Genomic DNA, 23,541 nt, shown 5'->3' with positions numbered 1-23,541 from the left:
GTATATATGTTGAAAGTGTAGTGGCAGGTCACAGATGAACAGTGTTTAATTACTTGTCCACAGGTAATGTGGTGAATGGTACAATTGGTAAGCAGATGGTTGACACATTAGTGGAATCCTCAAGCAATGTGGAAATGATCCTCAAGTTCTTTGACATGTTCCTGAAATTGAAGGATCTTACTACCTCTGACAACTTTAAAGAATATGATCCTGAAGGGAAAGGAATTATTTCTAAGAAGGAGTTCCAGAAGTCTATGGAGAGTCAAAAGCAATACACACAGTCGGAGATTGAGTTTCTTCTTTCTTGTGCTGAGGCCGATGAAAATGACATGTTCAACTATGTGGAATTTGTTGAACGCTTCCATGAGCCTGCTAAGGATATTGGCTTCAATATGGCTGTACTGCTAACCAACCTGTCTGAGCACATGCCACATGACTCACGTCTAGCTACCTTCCTAGACCTAGCTGAGAGTGTGCTCAGTTATTTTGAGCCGTACTTGGGCCGCATCGAGATCATGGGTGGTGCCAAGCGAATTGAACGAGTCTACTTTGAGATTAGCGAATCCAGCAGAGAACAGTGGGAGAAGCCTCAGGTGAAGGAGTCCAAACGGCAGTTTATCTTCGATGTGGTCAACGAGGGAGGTGAGAGTGAGAAAATGGAGCTATTTGTGAACTTTTGCGAGGACACAATCTTTGAGATGCAGCTGGCTTCCCAGATATCCGAACCAGACACAGCAGAACGACCTGAAGAAGAAGACGAAGAGGAGCTCCAGAGTCTGTTAGAGGAACTGGCCGAGGGAGAAGATGGCTCCCATGAGTCAGCTTCGGCCTTCACTGTTGCCTGCACCTCTGTTAAGAAGAAAATGTCCAATTGCCGCCAAATGCTAACCTTCAAGAACATGCGTAAACAATTTAAGAAGTTAAAGAAGCTGACCATCAAAGAAATAATCATAGGGTTCTTCTCCTTATTCTGGATGCTCTTCACTGGGTTCTTCAAAAGCATTTTCAGTTTAATCTTTGGATTCTTCCATATCATATGGTCATCTATGTTTGGTGGCGGGCTTGTTGAGGGGGCTAAAAACATGAAGGTAACAGATATCTTGGGCAACATGCCTGATCCCACACAGTTTGGAATCCATGGCGATGTGATGGAACCAGAAAAAGCTGAGAGTGGTGATTTAGTTGTGTCTATGGAAATGGTTCAAATGACTGCTGCAGGGGAAAAACTGGAGCCTGATGCCATCATAGATCTCATAAGTCCACCCACAAAAAGAGAGGGAAAGCATGGATCTGAGCCTGGATTGGGAGATGTCTCAGAGATTAAGACAGAAGCCAGTCCTCCCATCGAAAAAAAGAAAAGTCAGGTCTGTGTTTGTTCCTGCAAATAAGACAAATATTATTATATACAGATATAATCATCCATATCTTGTCTATATATGGATAAAATTAGCAGGATTACTGCAAAACACTGCTCTTTGCATTACACAGAAAGTGGCTACAGAGGAGTCAGAACCTGAGAAAGCAGAGTAAGTCCTGTGCACATTTTTACTTTCTTATATATACCATATAAAGTCTGATCATGCTTGGTGCAAATGTCAGACAGAGCTTGCTGTTTTGTGGTTTAAATAGTCACAATTTAACTGAACATGGATATGGGTGCATCTTTAAATGACAGCACAGAAAATCGTGAAAAGGAGGATATGGCCAAAGAGGAAAAGCCTGAAGAGCCTGTAGCAGAGGAGAAGCCAGCTCCAAGAAAACAGCATGGCGCTCCAAAGGAGCAGCCTCCAGCATTAATGGCCAGTGTCTTTGCTGGTCTAGAAGTCTATAAGACAAAGATGCTGGTATATCTTTATACTGTAGCCTTTGTAGTATTTGGAATTTAAATTATCCAAAAATGTACAAATTGTGAAAAAAATATATATATATAAACGTGCTGCTTATGAACTTTTTTTCTCAGAACTACTTGGCTCGAAATTTCTACAACCTTCGTTTGCTTGCATTGTTTGTGGCATTTGCAATCAACTTCATCCTACTCTTCTACAAGGTGCCTTTCATGCAACCTTTAGCTTACTTGCAAGTTTACTACATATTAAATCAATTAATTTTACTGATACACATTTCTATGTAATTACAGGAACTGGTGGTCATGGAAATGTGTTATTCATTAAACATGTCATTTAGGATATTTATTAAAGTGTTGTTTTTTAGGTGACTGGTGAAGCTGATGATGAAGAAGAGGAAGGGCTTTGGGGTGGAGATGATGATGATGATGATGATGAAGGTGGAATGGAGTTCTATGTACTCCAGGAGAACACTGGCTATATGGCACCCACTCTGACTTTCTTGGCTATACTACATACCATAATTTCCCTCCTATGTGTGGTGGGATATTACTGCCTCAAGGTTATTTTCTCTTTTAATTACACAGCATGTATGTTATTACAGTAGCAAATAATGTCTGTGGTCATAATTTATTTAATATTTAAAAATCCATATGGCATATCATTTTTGTCCAATATCTCATGCTTACTCTAGGTTCCTTTAGTGGTGTTCAAGCGAGAGAAAGAGATTGCAAGGAAACTTGAATTTGATGGCTTATATATCACTGAACAGCCTTCTGAGGACGACATCAAAGGACAGTGGGACCGTTTGGTTATTGCTACTCCGTAAGGCACCTTTAAATGCATTCGTAAATTAACAGCCTACATCATTTGTGTCTTTTGACATGTCATTCTCCCCCCCCACCCCCCCCCCCCCCCCCCCCCCACCCCACCCCACCCCACACAGATCATTTCCTAATAATTATTGGGACAAATTTGTCAAGAGGAAGGTATGGCATAGATAATTTACTTTTGAAGTTAACGTGTCTCTCCATTTCCTTGGTTAGTTTGGGTCACTTGCTGCTATTGTCTCTTAACTTCAGGTCATCAATAAATATGGGGATTTGTATGGTGCAGAGCGCATTGCTGAGCTCCTTGGACTGGATAAGAGTGCACTTGACTTCGACCCCACTGAGGAAGCTGTGGTAAAGGAAGCCTCTTTGGTGTCCTGGTGAGCTGGACTACATAAATTCAAATTTACATTTACCTGACACTGTTATCCAAAGCAACTTACAATTAAGACTGAATACAACTTGACAATTGAGGGTTAAGGGCTTTACTCAGTGGCAACCTGGGGCTTGAGCTGGCAACTTTCTGATTACTAGTCAAGCACCATAACCACTGAGCTACCACCTGCCAAACAATAGATTTGGGAAGGTTTTTGCCCATGAGAGCATTTCTAAGGCTGTTCTACATCTCCAATACAGGTTGAGCTCTATTGACACCAAGTACTACATCTGGAAAATGGGAGTTGTCCTGACTGACAATGTGAGTAAAGCTTAAGTGACCTCTTCCTGCTATTAATCAAAGTTTTCTTGTTTGTTTTACCAACCAGTGTTTGTCTTTATCAATGCAGTCTTTCCTCTACCTGATCTGGTACACCACCATGTCTATACTGGGACATTACAATAACTTCTTCTTTGCTGCTCACTTGTTGGATATTGCTATGGGCTTCAAGACGCTGAGAACCATCTTGTCCTCTGTAACTCATAATGGCAAGCAGGCAAGTATCTACCACCAGAGGGCAAGTGTGTCTCAACATGGGCAAAGGAAACCCTGGGTGTGTGTCAGCTTATGTTTGAAACCTGACTCCTTCTGCTCTTCTTCACAATAGCTGGTGTTGACTGTGGGTCTGCTAGCAGTTGTTGTCTATTTATACACTGTGGTGGCTTTCAACTTCTTCCGCAAGTTCTACAACAAGAGTGAGAATGAGGATGAGCCTGACATGAAGTGTGACGATATGATGACTGTGAGTTATTTTTTATTATATACCCTGCATCTGAAATATAATTGGGCAAATGTCTATTTTCAAAGCACAAATAAATGAAACATGAATTTGGGTAATTTAATTAACAATGCACCTTCATTTATTATTAATCATATTTATTATTAATTGGATAATGATCAAGTTGCTGAATGAACATATAAAACTGTGCTTCTCCTCAGTGCTACCTATTCCACATGTATGTGGGTGTTAGAGCTGGTGGGGGCATTGGTGATGAGATTGAGGACCCAGCTGGGGACCCTTACGAGATTTACCGCATTCTCTTCGACATCACTTTCTTCTTCTTTGTCATCGTCATCCTGCTGGCAATCATTCAGGGTACATGCTAAAGCGCTGTGCCAGATCCATGCTGACAAACTGCACAGCCAATAATAAAGAAAGCTGTAGCTCAGGGTATTCTGAAGTGTTGCAGACATGTGATGAATGCCTTTGTATTTCCAACTAGGTTTAATCATTGATGCCTTTGGGGAGTTGAGAGACCAACAGGAGCAAGTGAAGGAGGACATGGAGGTGAGTAATTGTTGTACGTTTTAAACTATTCTGAGTAACAAGCAAATTACTATTATTAATTCTAATATTTTAATTTAGACAAAATGTTTCATCTGTGGGATTGGGAATGACTACTTTGACACCACACCCCATGGTTTTGAGACCCATACCTTACAAGAGCACAACCTAGCCAACTATCTGTGAGTGTACACCCTCTACAGGTGTAACAGTGGTAACTCTGTGGAAACCCACTGTTCCTGCAATAGGTGAAGTAAAAATGAAATGATATACTGGAACGTGAGAAAACAGTGTGAAATTTGTTGTCTTCCTTGACAGATTCTTCCTGATGTATCTCATTAACAAAGATGAGACTGAACATACAGGCCAGGTGAGAACATACCCAAATTCATCTTTCAAACCAAACCATGACAATAGCCATTTAGTTTTACTAAAGCCTGTATTGTCATTTGTACCACTATACTGTACTGTGCTCATCCACAGGAGTCATATGTGTGGAAGATGTATCAAGAAAGGTGCTGGGACTTCTTCCCTGCTGGAGACTGCTTCCGCAAGCAATATGAGGACCAGCTGGGCTAGGGGGAGCTTTGGTACCCTCTGTCTGAACTTGAATGAGACTACAATCTCCAAGTTAAATAAGAACCTGAAACTAGCGCTGATTCACATGCTGCTGACAAGTCCTCCCAATTATTTAAAAGTACTGCTTCTGTAACAAGAGATTACACAACAAGAGACCAAGAACTTCAAAATGTGAATGCAAAATAATGAGGGGAAAAAAATGTAAAGAAAAAAAGGAAACAAGAAAAACAGAAACGCAACAATGCACAAACAATGCCAAATTCCAACATGCCAAAACATTATGTATGATCTTTTAAAGAACGCAGTGGATGTTTTGATGCTCTATTGCCTTTTTATCTGCTGGAACTTACACACATTGCACAGTGGGCTGTGTGAACACACATCAACATGGCACTTCATCCAAAATATTGACAATAATTAAACCTGGCTCATAATGACTGGAAGCTGGGTAGGACCGGTCAGCATAATCATTAACAGCAAGGTTAGTATTTTTGAGTGAAGTATTGTTTCAAACTTGAGTTAGACATGCTGAGTGAATGTCTGAAAAAGATGCACAAAATTATTTACGTAGTATTCAATGAGTGCTAAAGATTTAAGCTCATCTTATAACAAAATTATGCAGGACATGCAGTTTATTTTAATATGGAAAACTATCAGAATGAAGAGCAGTTACTGCAGAATATGGATCCTTGATTACATTATTTAGTTTAGGAAGAGTCAGAGTGCCTTATGACAAGAACTATGCAAATAATTTTGTCCCTCCTCATGTGTAGCAAATCTATACTTTAGAAGGACTCAAACAGGCAATCTTACCTAGGTTAGTTTTGTGGCTTTTGTTCAAGTTGTTTTGAGTGTGAAGTACATCTGCTGTTTTCTTTGGTTCTTTTTAATTCAAAACATGCTTGGCCATTACAGCTCCCATGGTGTTATAGGAAATCAATAGGAGAATCCAAAGTTAAAGTAAAAAATTTGTTGAATATGTATGTATGTAGAAGCTTTGCTGAACTGTATTTATTTGGGGAGGGGGAAAAAGACAATAAAGTAATCAATGCAATAAAGCTCACCTGTTATTCACTAAATTCACTCAAGTAATTTTAAGAAGTGTTATACAACTGTACAAATTTTTTTTTTTCAATGGAAAAATTAGAATGTTTATGCCCCACACCTGGCTCTTTTAATTATATATTGAACATCTGCTGTATGTTAACATCGTCACTGACGTCCAGAGATTTGATGTCGATGACAGACATGGTGCCATTATCAGAACCATGCCAGTATTTGCACATCTTAAAGACATGCTGTTTCAGCATCCAGGGAACTAAATGCCTTTCAGAACTTTCAGAACAAGGCTTCAGGTAGTTTTTTTTGTTGTTCAGGAGATCATGCTGTCTAGCCAGTCCTCAAGGTCCTCTTCAGTCATCTCTTGCTTGCCTGAGTCAGCTTCATGCTTCAGCTCTTCTGCTTTCTGCTTGGGCTCCTCTTCTGCCATCAACTGGTCAACTTCAACTAGATCTTCCATCTTCTCTGCTGAGATTATCAAACCACCATGTCAACCACAACATAAAAAGATTAATTTGTGAAAAATCAATTTCAATAAACCACTTCTGGTTTTGAGTACTTAGCACTCACCTTTCTCCGGACTAACAGGCACTTCCTCTACAGCACCTGAGGTCTTCAACTCAGCTAAAGAAAGCTCTGCGACAGGTTTATGCAGACCTAGGAGAAGATCCAGCTCCTCATCAGCATCATCCACAGGAACCCCAACTGCAGTGGAAGCCTGAGAGGACATGCCAGGATCTGAAATGGTCTCAACAGGGCGAGGACCTCCAAGGCCTGGCTCTCGATAGATGTCTGATGGAGCAGGAGGCTTAAATCCACCTGTTGCACTGGGTTCTACTTTGTTCAGCAACCCTACTGAAGGAAGTTCTACTGGGGTTGACTCCTGAAACATAAAATCCATTGATACTAGCAAAAAGCAGCTAAAAGTGGTGCATTGTCTTACAGAAAAGTTATTCTAAGAAATTCTCATTTTATTGCCACCTGAACAATATCAGCCTCCAGGATTAGCCTTTTGTGCATTGAAAGCTCCTGAAGAGACTGGGCCAAAACTTCCAGGTCCACAACGATAGCAGGCACCTTTGGAAGGAAAACGGATTAGAGGAAGGAAGAACTAATTAGTGGTGAAGGGGACAATCATCTGGAGCTGTTTTTCAGGGTTTGGGCTTGGTCTCCAAGTTCCAGTGAAAGATAATGCTAATGCTACACCCTACGCAGACATTGTAGACAATTAGATGCATCTAGTGGAAAGACTGTTATAGCTGCAATCTAATTCCCATGGTTTTGGAATGGGATGTCCAACAAACTCATATAGGGGTAGACCCCAGACCGGCTCTAGACCAAAAACCCACACAATATATGGCCAGAAACATGTACACACGATCACCATGGTGATGTGTCCACATATTTTTGGCTATATAGTAATGATATTTTTGGGGGTGGAGTCAGGAAGGCATTACTCTACTAAATATAAGGGACAAATTTCAAAAGAAGTCATACAATTGCTAGTTTGATGTGGTGGGTTTTTTAAGGTTTATTTAAGGTGAAATACGTACCTGACTGGCTGCTAGTGACTCTACCTCCCAGTCCTTCTCCTCAGCAAACCTGAACTGAGTGAAGGAGTCACCTATTAAGAAAAGAAAAAATAATTTTAAAAACAATAATCAACATTAATGCAATTCAGTGAGACATCACACATAGAAAAAACCCTCCCACAAGGCAACTACTTACTGTAGACACAGTACTTCAGGAATCTCTTAAATATAGTACTTTTACTCAGTGTACTATAGCAAAATACACAGCATCACAACATAATATATAATGACATTCAGAATCACAGCCGTCTGTGACCTATGCTCACTATAACAATGCCTACTCTAGTAAGCAGCCTGTTCAAGGCATCATGTTAAGATCCACATTTTAAGAGTCCTTTTGCAATGCACATCTACTTCAGTTCTGCAAGGCAGCAGCAAGAGATGACAGCAAAAGAAAGGCACAGCTGGTGTGTCACAGACAGCTGTGTCTCTGCTTGCGGAGACACGGGTGAGTGGTGGATGTCGCATTTTCTGCTGCAGGCTTCAGAATGCAGACTTTCAGCTCCTTCTCACCTGCCAACTCCAGCTGGTTATGTGGCTGAGACAGACGCAGTGCAGGAGCAGGGGTCAAGTGGAGACAGCACACAGCCGCCTTCATCTTTCTAATGTCTCCTTTGCCACTAAGCTTCAGGAACGTGTTACTACATGACACATTTTAAAACAGCGAGCAGAAAACTGATGTGCGTCAGATGAATTCACATCCTACCAAATTGTAAGTAAACTTGCTGATAGGCAATTTGTGTTTACATATATGATGCTGAGACATCAATGTGTGTTTGTTTTGGTTTTTTTTTTTTTTTAATTACAGTTGGGCTAATATGAAGAAGCACTCCACTTAAAGCGGAGATGCCTAAAGAGATTAGAAATGGTGGGTATGATCTTAGCACAAAGCGTGTGCCAAGACAGGAAAATGCAGACACCTCAGGAGCTGGCATCAGTACCATGAACCTAGTGAGCGACAGTGGAAGACAGGAGATACCAGTCAGGAACTTCCTAAAATGTTTCCAGCACTGCAGCAATGATGCCATGGAAACTGCTGCCATGTTGATGAACACAGGCTCACCAGAACGGACTTAAGGGTCAACATCATTCGGATTTGCAGCACCGATTCATGCCATAGTTCACTGGCAGAAAAGAGCTTATATCTATGATAACTGCATGCAGCATGGGGTTGCATGCCTTTTGTGACCTATAAAAGAATAAAATCTAAAGAGAAAAGAGATTTTTCCCCCAATTCAAAATCCTATTTACTTTAATTAGAAAATACAAATAGTACATATAGCATCCATACCATGTTTTCAGCTTTCTTTTATTATTTGTATTTTATTACTTATTGTAGTGCTGGCAAAAGGTCAGTATGGCAGATGTACCTCTCTGTGCAGTCTGACATCTGATGCTCTGTGGTGTGCATGAGGGAAGGCATCAGCATGGGTGCAGTGGTAGGGGCAGCCCAAATTATGTCCCCCTCCAGAGCATAACTATAGCCTGTCAGCCAACGGGAGACCGTGACCATGAAAAAGCAAAAATAATTCAATTCTGACAAGTTCTGTAAGGTTAAAGGGCATTCACTTCCAATGACATGGAACAAAGTGCAGGACATTTCCCCTAGCCTCACACAGTCATTAAACAGACCCCTATTCAGAGAGATATAGTGGTAGCTGAAATAAATGGCTAGTTAATTTACTTTCATCATGGCTTTTCAACACTAACCGAGCCCAGAGCAATTAATGCAAAACAACTCTGGAACGGTCTGAGCCGTCAAAATAAATCACTTGGGGCTAATTGCAAATGTAATAAAAAATAAACAAAACTTTAAACCAACCATGCACAGCAATGAGACAGTTATTTATTCCAAACATCCAAAGTAATTTGAGGAACTGCCAGTAAACTAATGCTAATTCCTTTCCTCAATCTGAATTTTAATTACTTGGTCTGGTTTCCCAAACTTTAAGAGAAGCAACAAATTTAGACAAAATACTAGATGAATATAACTACAATACTTTATATATTACTGCTATGTAAATGATTAATTAAATGAAGATTCTGAAGTTTTTGTGGAAAAAAGGGAAGCAAGTCGCATGCAGAGAAATAAAACAATTTGTTAAAAAGGTTAACTGAAAGAAATGTGCTTGAATGTCTAGATCAGAAGATATGCCAGGGTAGATCTTTTTGCAAAAGGTTTTTATCGTAAGCACTCTTTGATCCGCTCAAAATAAGAAGTGGTTTCACATATAACATTTAAGCAAGGATAAAGTAAACTACTTTAAGGTAGATCTGACATGGGCATAAAGTTAAGATAAATATGAACTGAGGCAAATGCTCAGTTAAACAGTACTCAGTATTTCCTCATCTAAGCAGAGACAATGGCCAAATGGATAACAACTTCAGTGTAGTTCAGTTACTTGACTAGTAATCAGAAGGTTGCCAGTTTAAGACCCACCACTACCAGGTTGCCACTGTTAGGCCCCATGATCAAGGCCCTCAATCCTAAAGATAAAAGCATCAACCCTTTTTAGCTGGATAAAAGCATCAGCTAATTAAAACACACACACACACACACACACACACACACACACACACACACACACACACACACACACACACACACACACACACACACACACACACACACACACACACACACACACACACACACACACACACACACACACACACACACACACACACACACCATAGCCCAAGCACCACTGAACTAACCATAGTAGAAAAGAGCACAAACTGCAGAACATAAATACAACATGAAATCACAGGCCTTGGCTGAGAACGCTGATGGGAAATTGCCGAACTTAGTGCTTCTAATAATAAAAAGTAGCCATCATCTGGTTGCCATGATGTGCAGAAATGTACCCTAATCTAAAAGGCTAATCCTTTGTAATGAGTGCGATATCTGCTGTGGCTTGCAAGGCTATGGGGCGGGTGCAACAGATGAGTAATTATATTACCAGTGAACACACAAGTGTGTCTCACCTTGATAAGAATGGGAAGACTTTGCAATACTGTGTGCAATACTGTGCGCAAAGTGTGTGCAATACTGAATCAGTGCTCCCACAATCTTAATAATGGGAGAAAGGTTTTCTGTGGTGTCAGAAAAGTGCTATGGGAGAACACATACGAATGTGTTCAGTGATATGTACTAGGACATCCACAAACGACATTTAATATGAGAATAAACAAAAAGTACCATTAAATATTTGAAATATAACAGATAGGCCTGTCTAGAACATGCACTGTACAGCATTGACAAAGTTGGCAGAGGCCCACAATGGCTCTACCTCGACTACCAGGAGGAGAAGAATACAGCAGTTCAACATCACTAGTTTTACAACAAGCGGCAAACTACTGGTAAGCCTCATGAAGAGATAGATCAGGGTAGTTTTTTTAAATTATATTTATGTTTACTGATACAGTAACAGGTCAACCAACATACATTTTTTGTCGATCGTCCTCTGAAATTAAGGCCTATGAAAAGGGCTATGATTCCTATGGTTCACTAAATATTTACCCTTTGAGTAAGGCCTAAAGTGGACGCTTCGCACTTTAATCACAGTCATTCATTTTTAATCCAAATCAATAAACAAACAAGCTAAACGATCCAATCCAATTTTCAGACAAATACAGCTATCAAACCTGATAACTATTACTGTTAATGTGACAAACTAAATTACTGAAGCTGTTCAGTTCTGAAGTCTGCTTCTGGTTGCTCAAAATGGCTTTGTTGAAATGGTTATTTAGAGAGGAATTTACCAAGTAAATTTGCATTGTTTACAACTTAATGTTTCTTTTTTAATAGTTTAATATTTCCTTGCTCAGTATTATTGTCAATATTGAGCGTAGCTCAGTATACTGTTTGCTTCTGTTTAATGAAACATTACTGTAACCCAGGGAAACTCCATTTATGCTGTACATACAAAGATGCAATGGATGAGACAATAATATGGACTGTGACTTTTCCACATACAAACTGCTTACTTTTTTCCACATATGGACTGTGTGCTTAAATCTAAACTTAAACTGATGAAGGTGGAAAGAGATACTAATGAAGGAAATTAAGGCATAAGGATACATCTACCAGAGATGGAATAAGAGGGAATTTTTTTTTTTACTTTTTTCAGAATAATAAGATTAACATGAACACAAGATACTACATGTTAATCCAAAAGAGGTAGCATAGGGATGAACAACAGGAAGTGGCATCTGCCTCCCAATTACAATGGTAAACTAATAGACAGCACACTTGTACATGTACACTTAGGCACAAGTAGAAGTGCTGGTTTCTTGAAGCTGCCTATAGACTGCAAGATGAAATGATCAACAAGGGGAAATGACAATATGCATACAGGTAAATAAACTGTCCTTAAAAAGTGACTTTCACTAGACAGTTCTCAAATACAGATGGCATAATGGCCCATTAACACTGCAGTTACAACTGTACCTTTCATCAGAGAAATGACATTCATCTACTGTGTGGGCAGACAAGCACACAGATGTATCCCAATTATGTTCTCTACTGAGGAAGGGGAGAATGAACAAACATACAAATGCACACTCATGCTCAACTACAGATCCAAACGCATGCATACTTTATTCAAGTGAGCATTGTGGCAAGTAGGCCTATGCATTTATGCAACTGAAAGCTTAAGTACTACTTCTCGTTGCCTTGCTTGGAAGTCACAACTGAAAAACAGTATTATTTATTTTACATGCAGAGAGCTTAGGAACTACACTGTAAATCTGGCGACAGGTTACACTGAGATGAAAAACAATGTTGGTATGTGTGAAAAAGTAAGGACACACCAATGCTGACTCACATACAGGTAATAAGATCAAAAGATGCTTCAGTTTCAGCAAGGCATAAGATACACAGCACCTGAGGTAACCCAGAGCTTGTCTATTCTTGGAAAGTGTTTTGAGCTGAGCTTGTTGAGCTGTGGCCACCTTAATATAACCTGATGTGTGTGATGGACGTACCAGCTGGCAAAGCAGACAGAACTGGGACCACTGCCTGGGGCCCAAGGACCAGAGAGACGGGAAGACGCACTCTCTGACAGGTACTGCTGTCACTGGCAATCAATCACAGCACGTTTTGCTCACTGCAGGGTGAGGGGTGGCGGTCACATATCTCCACAATCATCCAGCAGCAAAAAAATGTCAGCCGAAGCACAGAAGAGAAACCCAAGTTAATGACCCCTATAGTCTACCCAGCTCATTGCATCCAGACGGAAAAACTGTTCAGAGTACACATAGTAGACATGGCTGCAGACAGCAAGATACAACTAAATGGCAGTAGAGCCGTCACATACATCTATGTCCCTCATTATTAGTCCTCCCCGGAGTACATTATATGCCTCATATCCTCCATTACAACCTCATTAACATCAATAAACTTTGAGGCCTGGAAATCCTGGCCAGTATGACAAAGGGTTACATAAGCCATATCCTGTCAACTTGACTCTGTGATGACTTGAAAAGATATGCTAGTTGTAGGAATCTTTGAGTGCTGTGTTACAGTCTGTCTGAATACTGAACAGTGTCTCCATTAGAGAGATTAGGGGTCACCTACTTACTCTCTCACACACACACACACACACACACACACACACACACTTCCAAGGACTTAGCATAGCAGATAACAAGAAACCAGTGTCCAGTCTCTGTAGAGTCTCCATCAACCTTGATCATTTTCTACCCATGTACTTTTGTTACCTATTCTGTGCAATTAAGCATGTGTGCATATTAATCTTCACCTCTTTGATCTACTCCCTATTGTTATTTTTTGGGAAATTATTTCAATCTGTTCATTTATTACAATAATTATAATGAGCCACAGAAAACCATACTGTTGTTGTAAAAATCCCTGTTAAATTCAATGAATGAAATGAAAAAGAATGCATTTTTAATCTTTAGCAAATCCTAAGGTACTTTTGATGGGTCTCATCTTCATTCCCTTTCTAATTGTATGTGTAATACACACTTGATGCAAATCAAATCAGTAAAATATTAAGGATAAAAAAAAAGCTAAGAGGACAAAATTTTATATTTTTTCTGCTTTTTTAAAACCAAAAGATTTTCTTTTTTTTATAAGAACCTAACTGTAACTGTGAAACTCTCCAGTGAATGGGGATGTAGAAAAGCTGTAAAAACAAACTAAAGCATATTTGACTGACACTGTAAACACACCACCTTAAGGGTTTAACAATGAATTTATTTCTATGAACTCACTTCTAACAATGAACTTACTTCTATAGAACATGGCAGCCTACTGGATCTGAGAAAGAAATCAGTAGAGTGCTCCAATTGGCTGCAGTAAAAAAGTCATGCCCTGTCAAGGTTTTTCATGGCTGACAGTGGTAGGGATAAATATGCCCTTAGTAACTTCAACCCTTCAGTTCTCTTCCTTCTCAGGCTCTTCCCTGTTCCTCCTCCTCTTATTCTTCATCCCTTATCAGACAGAGACTGCATGTTCACTACCCCGAAACATGAAGATCAGCCCAGCCCAGCCCCTGTGGGATTAACCACCTCCCAGCCAGCCATAGCTACATCTGTGTATGGCGTTGCAGGCATATTTATTTATTTATTTATTTATTCTCTCTCTCTCTCTCTCACACACACACAGAGCACTAGAGAGCCTCATCATCCCCCTCCACTGCCAATGAGCATCGTTGTCCACCGTGCACTCCCTCAGAACATCATCTTCACTGTTCATCTGCCTGAAGACGGTCATATCTGAACTTCTGATACTCCTATACTTTCTTTGTTTGGCCTTTGTTTGGCTCTTCCCTATAAGGATTACACTGGTGAAGTATGATGGTAAGGATGTGCGACTGGATGAAGTGAGGGCTTCAGAGGACTTTACCAGTTAGAGTGAAGAAGGAGACAGCCAGGAGTTGCTTTACAGTGCCAGAGATGGACAGGCTGGCCACACATAGTGCTCGGAGCTGAACAGTGAGTATGTGTGAGTATTGTGAGTGTGATGACAGCGAGTACTGCATATTCCTTTCCAGTTTTAAAGTAGGAAATTGACACTTGAAGGCTTTGCAAGACCTTCCAAGAAAGATCCTAACCTTCTGTGGTCCATATTATCCCCCCAAACGGTAGGCTTCAATTTTGGAAGATAAGTCTCAAATACTATATTTATATTTATACACAGGCATAAGACAGACACCAAAGTCAAAACCTCAAACAAACAAACAAAAAAAATCTGTAATGATACGCATTCTACATTCTGCATTGATTGTAAACTATAGGAGAGTTCATTAGTTGATTTAAAAAGGTTTGTTTCTCTTTTCACTTTTGCCTATAAATATTCAATCGCTTCAAATGTGTGTGTGTGTATAATCTCCTCCCCCTTCCAGAGAGCATCTGTACTGTATTAAAAAATGTCATCGTAAAGCTGTTGTAGCTAGTGTAGTACACAAGGTTTCCAGACAGACAGGTCTTTAGCTGCACAGCTGATAAAGGACAAAACATTCTGTTCCTCTGGAAACCTTGTGTACTACCCTGCTAAAAACATATGTAAATAAAATCTAGCAAACAAACAGGTGCAAATAAGTCAAGATGGAGTTTCATATGTGCCTTGAGAGATTTTTCCTCACTAATCCATATTTTGTTTTCAATGCTGTGTGGGTGTCAGGTCTGTTCAGAGGCACTAAATAGCCTAAGCCATTAGGCAAGCCATTGTCCTGTGCACACTATCCATAGCAACAAGGCAGCAAGTACAACAGCAAGGCTTGGATAACACTTGAAATGTTGAAATGTAAAGTCGCACAGCAAGAGACAGGAATTTTCCAGTGTTAATTTAAACTTTGAATGAGTTAAAGTGTTCAAAAATCATTAATATCACCTCATTTCGGTTTCAGTCTTAAAAGGTGCTATTAACATCATGAACAACTATGTGAGGTGACAGCATTTAATTAATGTCCTGCTGATAGAATCAGAAAGGAGAAATTTCCTGGTAACAGGCTGAATGTTTTCAGTTAAAAGCCCAACATGCCTTCATCTGTCAAATGTACTGTTCTTAAAGAGAGTAGTCTAACTGCAGCAACATCTTCTGCAGCACAGTTCTAATCGCAACATGAAAAACAAAAGAAGAAAAACAATGCCATTAATTAGGCCAAGTCAAAAACTGTAGTGAAAATACATAGTACAAGGACTGATGCGGATAGTCTGAATGCCTGTTGGCCTGAACAGGAGTGTGGGAGGGAATCATTGAATAAAGGGAAAAGAGAAGTAAAAAAAAAAAAAATCCAAAGTGAATTTTCCCTTTAAAATCCATTCAAAATAGCGAATGGAATATCTGTCCGAAATGGGTCCCCTTAAAGACAATTTAAATCATTTACATGGAACTGCTCAGTTCAATCTAAAATGTGTGATAAGCTGTTGATGCCAGATATTAGCCACTAGTCTTTATCAATGCTGACTTGTAGCTATGCTTAAATCTAGATAATTTAACCCATCAAGAGGAGGAGTCTGATCTGTCTTTCAAGCACACATCTTTACTGTAAAGAATAAACTAATCCATTTTGTATATAACTGACTAGACTGAGTCTCTGTGTGGTCTCAGCTACGTCTGTCTTGCTTTTAAAATAAATATAGTCCTGAGCATTAGAACCGTTTTATTGAAACGTACAGCAAGTTTTATTGAAACGTACTGCAAGATGACATACACATGGCCAATTTTCAAACCAGAAAATGTCAACATACTCACTTCTGTATGACTGTCATCTACAATAACACTGACTACCTGTCTATGCCCTTCCTGGACAAGTGTTGATAATTTCAGTAGGAACAAAGAAAGATAGCTTAAATGACAGTATTTCAGAAATTAGTACACATTGGGTATCCTCATATCACTCATATCAAATATTTAGTTCCACAATCACATCCTTAAGAGAGAGAGAGAGAGAGAGAGAGAGAGAGAGAGAGAGAGAGAGAGAGAGAGAGAGAGAGAGAGAGACAGGCCGACAGACAGACTGAGACTGCATATGCATACAGGGTACCATGGCCCTGACACATCCAGTAATAAAAAGCGAACACCATACCTTAATAAGTACCAAAAAACCCTGAATTTCCTTAGTTAATCTAAATGCAGGTCCAATCAAGTCATCATCATTATTATTGTCATCAAGTACATTTAGGCTACAACAACTTATGCTTTGATTCCCCAGGGAAAATCTGAATTACATTACTTTGGACTTCATCGTTTAGCTTCCAGCCAAAATTCCAGATGTCCTATTGATCCAGTTTTGGATTCACTTCAGAATGAGATGATTAACACTGGGTAGTGATAGCTGAGCAAGGCCCAAATTGTATTCATTCATAATTGCAAGTCACTTTGGATAAAAGCATCAGATAAATGTGCACAGCATAATATATTGTACTAGTCCTACTCCTGAACTGTGTTCAAAACAATGATGCTTTCACACATTTGGAATGTCATAACGTGATGAAATGGCATGCATGAGCAGACAAAAAGGTACTGCGGCAAAACTTACTGGCAGCAGGTATTAAAATATTCTTGCTTAGCTCAATGGTGCTTCTACTACTGCAAGTGCTCTACTTTAAAACAAATTGTACATTTGTAACAAAATCAGTATCTTAACTTCTAAGTTGGAATAATGATATTTCTAGTAATGTTTAAAAAAAAACAAAAAAGAAAAATCATGAGAAAAAGCTGGAAGCTTCAATTGAAGACCCTTAAAATGCAGTTTTATCACCAAACTACATTGCACAAGAATTTCTATGAGGCTTAAAACAGACCAAAAAAAAAAAATGCTAATACTGTGCATGCCCATTTCTCTTCACCAACCTTTTAGCACTAAAATCACTTCAGGCCCTAATGCAGAACAACATGCAACAAAAACCTTTTCTACCAGCCAACCAGAACTATAAAAACATCACTGACATCCTATAATAATAAACAACACAATATACATTCGGTTAAACTCCACTAAAGGGAGCAGTGGCATCAGGCCCCATGAGAGGACTAATTGTTAGTGTGGGCAACAAATAAATCAGAAAACAGATAAAAATCGTGGCATTCTTAGTAGTCTTTGAGTAAATGAAAAGCTTTCTACCAACATGCTGTCAAATGTAATGGTACATTATTTACTCCAGCATTGGTAATTTCCTCTAATGGTACATATATACCTTCTGGAGTCTCCTGGTAATATAAAGTATATATGCACCATTAGAGGAAATATCTCCTATTTGTATCACCCTAAACAAGAAGACATACAGTTATTCTGTATGATAGAGTTGAACACCGCTAGGTTTGACTTGGTATTATAGGAACATTCCTTGAACAAAAAATATGGCTACATGTTTATTTATAAACTCATGGCATAGTATAATATAATGTGAAATATAAGAATGAATAAACAAGCACGGGGATATTTGCTGAACTACTTAAATTGAATATTTGACTATATTACCCACTGAGCTTTGATCTTTATGAACACATCATAACCTAGCCAAAACAAAATGGCTTCCAGCCAGGAAAATCCTGCCAGAAATTCAGAAATCCACAAGAGGGAGTGCAACATCACAGCACTCTGCTCCCTAGAAAACCCACCAACTTAAAAATAGACAACAGAAACAGAACTCATAAATATAAATATGGTTGTCAGGGAAACAGATTAGGGAAATGAGAGACAATTAAAAAAGAAAAAAAATAACTCAAGACAATCACTTAATGGAAATTTGATTTGCAGTCATGTACGATATAGAATAAAAATATATAAAATAGACAACTGAGTAATGTAAGACAAGTTCTGTTGTCAGGGATTTGTTATATATTCTAATAGAACAAATATTCTAATATATATATATATATATATATACATACACATACACAAACATACATACATACATACATACATACACATTATATATATATATATATATATATATATATATATATATATATATATATATATATATATATATATTTATTTATTTATTAACTTGATAAATCTAAAATCAAAATGAGAATCTGTGTTCAAAAACTGCATTATATTTAAGTGCTACTGAGATTATTTTTTATAGTTTAAAAGGTATAAGCTTGTGTTGGTTATGTAAATTTCAGATGTGTGCCAAAATGAAATGGAGGGTATATTCTTTAAGTGCCAACATTACTTTTACACATAATCTTAAAATTAATGTTAAACGCAAGTTCATTCTAATATGTAATAAGTAACAATACAACCTTTATTGGTTGTGTTGGTGCCTGTAAACCCATGATGTTTCCTTTGTGGGAGGGTATATTCTTTGTTAGAAGAAAATAACACCTTAGAGACTTCCAGTAAAAGGGAATCTCTAACGTCATTGTTATAGTTCATTACATCCACGTGATACTACTGCCAAACGCTAGGCTAATGGATGGGCTTTAGTCTTACTTTCAGCCATCTTATTTCTTTTATCCAAGACAAGGTGGAATCTGCAATTCCAACCCAAAATGTTTGATTAATGGCACTAAAACAACTAAAACTTCAGTTTTAGTACTTCTATTTGGGCCCTCTGTAGCTTGTAGGCATGGGCATAGTTGAAATGAGTTCCATGGCATTGAGACTGACTTTGATTTGAGGCATTACTCTGCCACTGTCTCATGGCAACTTTAATGCAGGACATGAGCATAAACAGATCTGGTCAGGCTAAATGACAGCATTTTGATGGCTTTAATGCTGAACATGAGCATAAACAGATTTGATGTAAGGCTATATAACAGCTTTTTGTTTGTCTGGCACCCCATTTGGTACCTTGTGCTATAATTTTTGCTACTGCGAATGTTTAACATGTACTACTTACAATTGGCCCATCGTCAATACCAAATATAATAAATGGATTTTAAAAATATAACATCAAATCTTCAGCCCATTTACCAATCTGGTTTTCAGTTATTATTAAAGAGTACACATTTATTTTAGACCTTATAGTAGGTAACAACAAAAACTTGCAACAGTGTGTCATCAAGATGCATACCATACCTTACCATACCTTATGTGTGCCCACCAGAACACTCCTCTCAACTGGACCAAACTGTGCAACAAAATAAAAATGCGCATTGCATAGCTTTATTTTTACACTGACCATTCATAGCAGGGTCTTTAATAGAGGATATCTAAATACTCCTGAATTAGTGGTGCCGTCAGTCTTTGGTCTCTCTGTACTAGCTCAGACACAGCCATGCAGCAGGAGACTCATTTCAAATTGATAAGCATGTTGAAGCAGCAGCAGCTCTTACCAGCTGAACTGAGGAGAACATGGTAGTCTGTTCCTCTCTGTACTGGGACACCATCATTGACTTCCTCTTTCTCAGACTCCTCATAACGATCCCAATTAGACTCCAGTTTCCTTCTGGAATAGATGTCTGATATCTCTTCTTCATAGTTTTCTTTTTCATTCTCATCATCTTGACCCTTGCAGAAAAATAAATAGGGATGTTACCCCAAGGTATTGCACTAACTGTGCAGTTTTCAGTATGAGCCAAGCTAAGTGCAGTTCTATTTAAAATATCAATAATCATGTGACCATTAATTCTTGTGGGGTTTTCTAATTTCTATCCTAACAGCATAATTTTGCGTTATATTATTTTAGCACTTTTAAAACAGTTAAAAACCATTACATAATTAGGGTGACCATATTTTGTCTTTCAAAAAAGAGGACCAGGGCAGCAAAAGGGGGTGTACACTTTTAACCAATTTATTTACTTATAATTGCCTTCAGAGTCTATATCTTATTCTATAGTCTATATCTAAGATAATCTTATTCCTCTCCATTCAGATGTTACTTCCAAAAAAAAAGTTTTTTTTTTAAAGATTCCATACAAATTCACTACACTTTTCAATAGTTCTGTTGTGCCCAATTATACTATCCTGAAGAACAAATGTTCTACATACGAAAATGCCGTTTTAACAGTAGCAGATGTGTAAGCCACATAAGAGGATCTAGTCTAATACAGATTTCCACACGTCTATTTGTACCTGATCTACAGCCGCACAGTGTGTAGAAAGCAAATGTCAGTATGAAAAAGGAAAGCAAAATCTCAGATATTTTAGCCATTTTAGAAATCCCAGATAGACACATTTTAGGTCCCAAAAAGACATGTCCGAAAAAGGAGTATGGTGACCCTATCTTACCGTCTTAAAAAAAGATTAGCGTAAATAGGTTAGGTATAATTAAGCTAAGAGCATGAAAATATTTGATAGCTAACGTATCCTAACGTTCACAATGAGAATTTTGTAGCTAGCTGCGATTTAGCTAACTTAACTACAGAACAAGGTAACAAACGTCAGATTGAGGAACTTACTTAAGTTAGCTAATAAGTAAATAGTGTTTACGTTTTAACATAGCTATCCTACCTAGCTTTCTACTGAGCCTAGTCATAATTAACTAGGGACTTCTGAGAACTGCCCAAGTTTGGCTAGCGGATAGCTAACTAGCTGCCAACCCATCACTCACCCGGCGAAAAACGTCTGCAGCACCATCGGATGCACCGCGCCCTCTTCCGCGATAATGATCCCTTTTGCTTCTTCCACGATGACCACCTCGTCCACGACCTCTCCGTTCTCCAAAACTCCCAGCGTCGTTTGCACCGCCGCTACCACCTCTTTTCCAGTGACCTCCACGGCCCCTGCCGGGTCTACCCTCCATTGCTTGTGTTGCTCGGAAGTTAACCGGTGCGATTAGACTGTAACACGAACAGTTGTTACATTAAACAATCCTCCATTTACGAAAAAAGGTTCCACTGAACTATTACACAGAAAATATGTGATGTCACCATTTCTTGTTTCGCATTTACAATAAGGGTAAACTTCTCGCAAATGTTTTTCTCATTTCAGGTAACCCACCTTCAACTCAACATGAAGTATGGAGAGGACTGTTTATCTGACACTTGCTTTTAATACGCCTTCAATGACAAGATGGATGTGACTGACTTTCAAAATTCCACTGCACGTGGAAATACATCAGTTATCCAGACCCTTCCCTACAATCTTTGGGAAATTATAACCATCACAACTGTGTCAGCCCTTGTAAGCCTAATCACAATAGTGGGGAACATACTAGTAATGCTCTCTTTCAAGGTTAACAGTCAACTAAAGACAGTGAACAACTATTACTTACTCAGTTTGGCTTTTGCAGATCTCATTATTGGAGTGTTTTCCATGAACCTCTACACTTCTTATATTCTGATGGGATATTGGTCTCTGGGACACATAGCCTGTGATCTCTGGTTAGCTCTGGACTATGTGGCAAGCAATGCATCAGTAATGAATTTACTGGTGATTAGTTTTGATAGGTATTTCTCAGTTACACGGCCACTTACTTACAGAGCAAAGCGAACACCAAAACGTGCAGGTATTATGATTGGCATGGCATGGCTGGTATCCTTCATCTTATGGGCCCCTCCAATTCTGTGTTGGCAGTATTTTGTGGGTGAGAGGACAGTTCCTCCCGACCAGTGCTACATTCAGTTCTTCTCAGAACCAGTAATTACATTTGGTACAGCCATAGCAGCTTTTTACATTCCAATCTCCATCATGACAATTTTATACTGCAGAATCTACAAGGAGACAGAGAAACGCACAAAAGACTTAGCTGAGCTACAAGGGCTCACATCTGTGAATAGCCATGAAAAACAAAAGTCACAAAATCAAAGCTCTTGCTTTGCCTTCCGCAGTGTTATGAACAGAAAGCATGTTGGGGACAGAACCTCATGGTCTTCATTGAACCACAGTAATGTAACCAAGACAACTACACAGTCTGAAGACATGTGGACAAAGTCAGACCACATGACATCTTTCAACAGTTACACATCCTCCGAAGATGAGGAGAGGCCCATTTCTGAAGCAACGTCACAAGAATCCTACAAAAACCAGGAACCAGAGCCAAATGAGCCGTCAACCTGTTACGAAGAAAGCCACAATTTCAATAATGCTCTTAAGTATTGTTCACAAAAGAACCATAAGAAATGCATCTCATACAAGTTTAAGCCAATTCTGAAGCCCATTAGTCCCCAGAAAGGTAATAGTGAGGCTGAGAGGTCATCACATCCTTGCTCCTCATCAGAACAGTTGGCACTTTCGTCTCCCTCTTCTTCAACCAAGCCTATGGATCCAAATCTCAAGAATCAGATCACCAAACGGAAAAGAATGGTTCTTGTCAAAGAGAAGAAGGCAGCTCAGACTCTGAGTGCCATTCTCCTGGCCTTCATCCTTACCTGGACTCCATATAACATCATGGTGCTCATCTCCACCTTCTGTTCTGATTGCATTCCTCTTTCACTCTGGCACCTAGGCTACTGGCTCTGCTATGTCAACAGCACTATCAATCCTATGTGCTATGCCTTATGTAACAAAACTTTCCAGAAGACTTTTCGAATGTTACTTTTCTGCAAGTGGAAGAAGAGTCGTGGGCAGGAGAAACTGCACTGGTGTGGGCCAAAGCCAGCAATGACTAGCAAATTAACATAGCAAGCAGAGGCCAGCTATCAAGTTAGATTACAATCATGTAGTGGTAAGAGCTTTCAATATGTGGGTTCACGTGAAGTCACAGTAGTTTCTGCTTTTTTTCTATTGTCTAAAATCTACTGAATACAGAAGATACATCTGATCAAACAGCTTTTCCTGTAAGGGCTTGTATTGTTTACATAAGCACAATGATCCGACAATGTGGTTTAAGGTGGTTAACATGGAAAGAAAAAAGTACATAGTGCATTTCTTTTACAATTATCCATAAGTTCACTCTTTGTGGCAGAGATAAAACCAAATCCTGAATTTACTGGAGATTGAGTTTTAGGTGTTTACCACCTAAAAGAAGAGGAGGTTGTAATATCTTGCAGTTTGTGAAGGCAGTGGTTAAAGCACCAATCACCACAATGAAACTGATCATGTAAGTAATA

At 39.0% G+C, this 23,541-nt stretch overlaps 3 protein-coding genes across 5 annotated transcripts in view; 2 read left to right on the top strand and 1 right to left on the bottom strand.

Annotated features, from left to right (window-relative positions):
* ryr3 (ryanodine receptor 3) overlaps window positions 1-6,032 on the top strand; it is a 70,626-nt gene extending 64,594 nt beyond the window's left edge. For both annotated transcript variants that reach the window (XM_026998958.2, XM_026998959.2), the window contains exons 88-103: window positions 64-1,364; window positions 1,489-1,526; window positions 1,676-1,844; window positions 1,961-2,047; window positions 2,212-2,406; window positions 2,539-2,669; window positions 2,791-2,833; window positions 2,927-3,054; window positions 3,311-3,371; window positions 3,460-3,606; window positions 3,718-3,852; window positions 4,050-4,206; window positions 4,334-4,398; window positions 4,477-4,577; window positions 4,714-4,765; window positions 4,879-6,032. In XM_026998958.2, the coding sequence (XP_026854759.2) occupies window positions 64-1,364; window positions 1,489-1,526; window positions 1,676-1,844; window positions 1,961-2,047; window positions 2,212-2,406; window positions 2,539-2,669; window positions 2,791-2,833; window positions 2,927-3,054; window positions 3,311-3,371; window positions 3,460-3,606; window positions 3,718-3,852; window positions 4,050-4,206; window positions 4,334-4,398; window positions 4,477-4,577; window positions 4,714-4,765; window positions 4,879-4,974 (2,906 nt within the window). In that variant the 3' untranslated portion in view covers window positions 4,975-6,032. The remainder of the gene's footprint in view (window positions 1-63; window positions 1,365-1,488; window positions 1,527-1,675; window positions 1,845-1,960; window positions 2,048-2,211; window positions 2,407-2,538; window positions 2,670-2,790; window positions 2,834-2,926; window positions 3,055-3,310; window positions 3,372-3,459; window positions 3,607-3,717; window positions 3,853-4,049; window positions 4,207-4,333; window positions 4,399-4,476; window positions 4,578-4,713; window positions 4,766-4,878) is intronic.
* aven (apoptosis, caspase activation inhibitor) lies at window positions 5,960-21,306 on the bottom strand. 2 transcript variants are annotated; one of them, XM_026998960.2, is made up of 6 exons: window positions 21,102-21,306; window positions 19,885-20,059; window positions 7,587-7,657; window positions 7,015-7,110; window positions 6,604-6,916; window positions 5,960-6,501 (listed from the first exon to the last, which is right to left on the bottom strand). In XM_026998960.2, exons 1-6 carry the CDS (start codon window positions 21,291-21,293, stop codon window positions 6,347-6,349), a joined length of 1,002 nt encoding a protein of 333 aa, XP_026854761.2. In that variant the 5' UTR covers window positions 21,294-21,306; the 3' UTR covers window positions 5,960-6,346. The 2 variants fall into 2 exon arrangements, with proteins under 2 accessions (XP_026854761.2, XP_026854762.2); XM_026998961.2 differs by having other exon boundaries at window positions 5,960-6,498.
* Window positions 21,307-21,562: 256 nt separating this feature from the next.
* chrm5b (cholinergic receptor, muscarinic 5b) lies at window positions 21,563-23,127 on the top strand. The gene has a single exon (XM_035524467.1). It carries the CDS (start codon window positions 21,563-21,565, stop codon window positions 23,111-23,113), a length of 1,551 nt encoding a protein of 516 aa, XP_035380360.1. The 3' UTR covers window positions 23,114-23,127.
* The last annotated feature ends 414 nt before the right edge of the window (window positions 23,128-23,541 follow it).

The sequence above is a fragment of the Electrophorus electricus genome, chromosome 3, assembly GCF_013358815.1.
Source record: "Electrophorus electricus isolate fEleEle1 chromosome 3, fEleEle1.pri, whole genome shotgun sequence".
Lineage (NCBI taxonomy): Eukaryota > Metazoa > Chordata > Actinopteri > Gymnotiformes > Gymnotidae > Electrophorus > Electrophorus electricus.
The sequence above is the reverse complement of the archived record's forward strand: the minus strand, read 5'-3'. Positions and strand labels throughout refer to the sequence as shown.

Coding starts and splice junctions, on each gene's coding strand:
- aven (XM_026998960.2), bottom strand. CDS start 21,293: ATGGAGGGTAGACCCGGCAGGGGCCGTGGAGGTCACTGGAAAAGAGGT. Junction 7,111..7,586: donor AGTCACTAGCAGCCAGTCAG/GTACGTATTTCA, acceptor TTCCTTCCAAAG/GTGCCTGCTATCGTTGTGGA. Junction 6,917..7,014: donor TGGAGGCTGATATTGTTCAG/GTGGCAATAAAA, acceptor TTTATGTTTCAG/GAGTCAACCCCAGTAGAACT.
- chrm5b (XM_035524467.1), top strand. CDS start 21,563: ATGGATGTGACTGACTTTCAAAATTCCACTGCACGTGGAAATACATCA.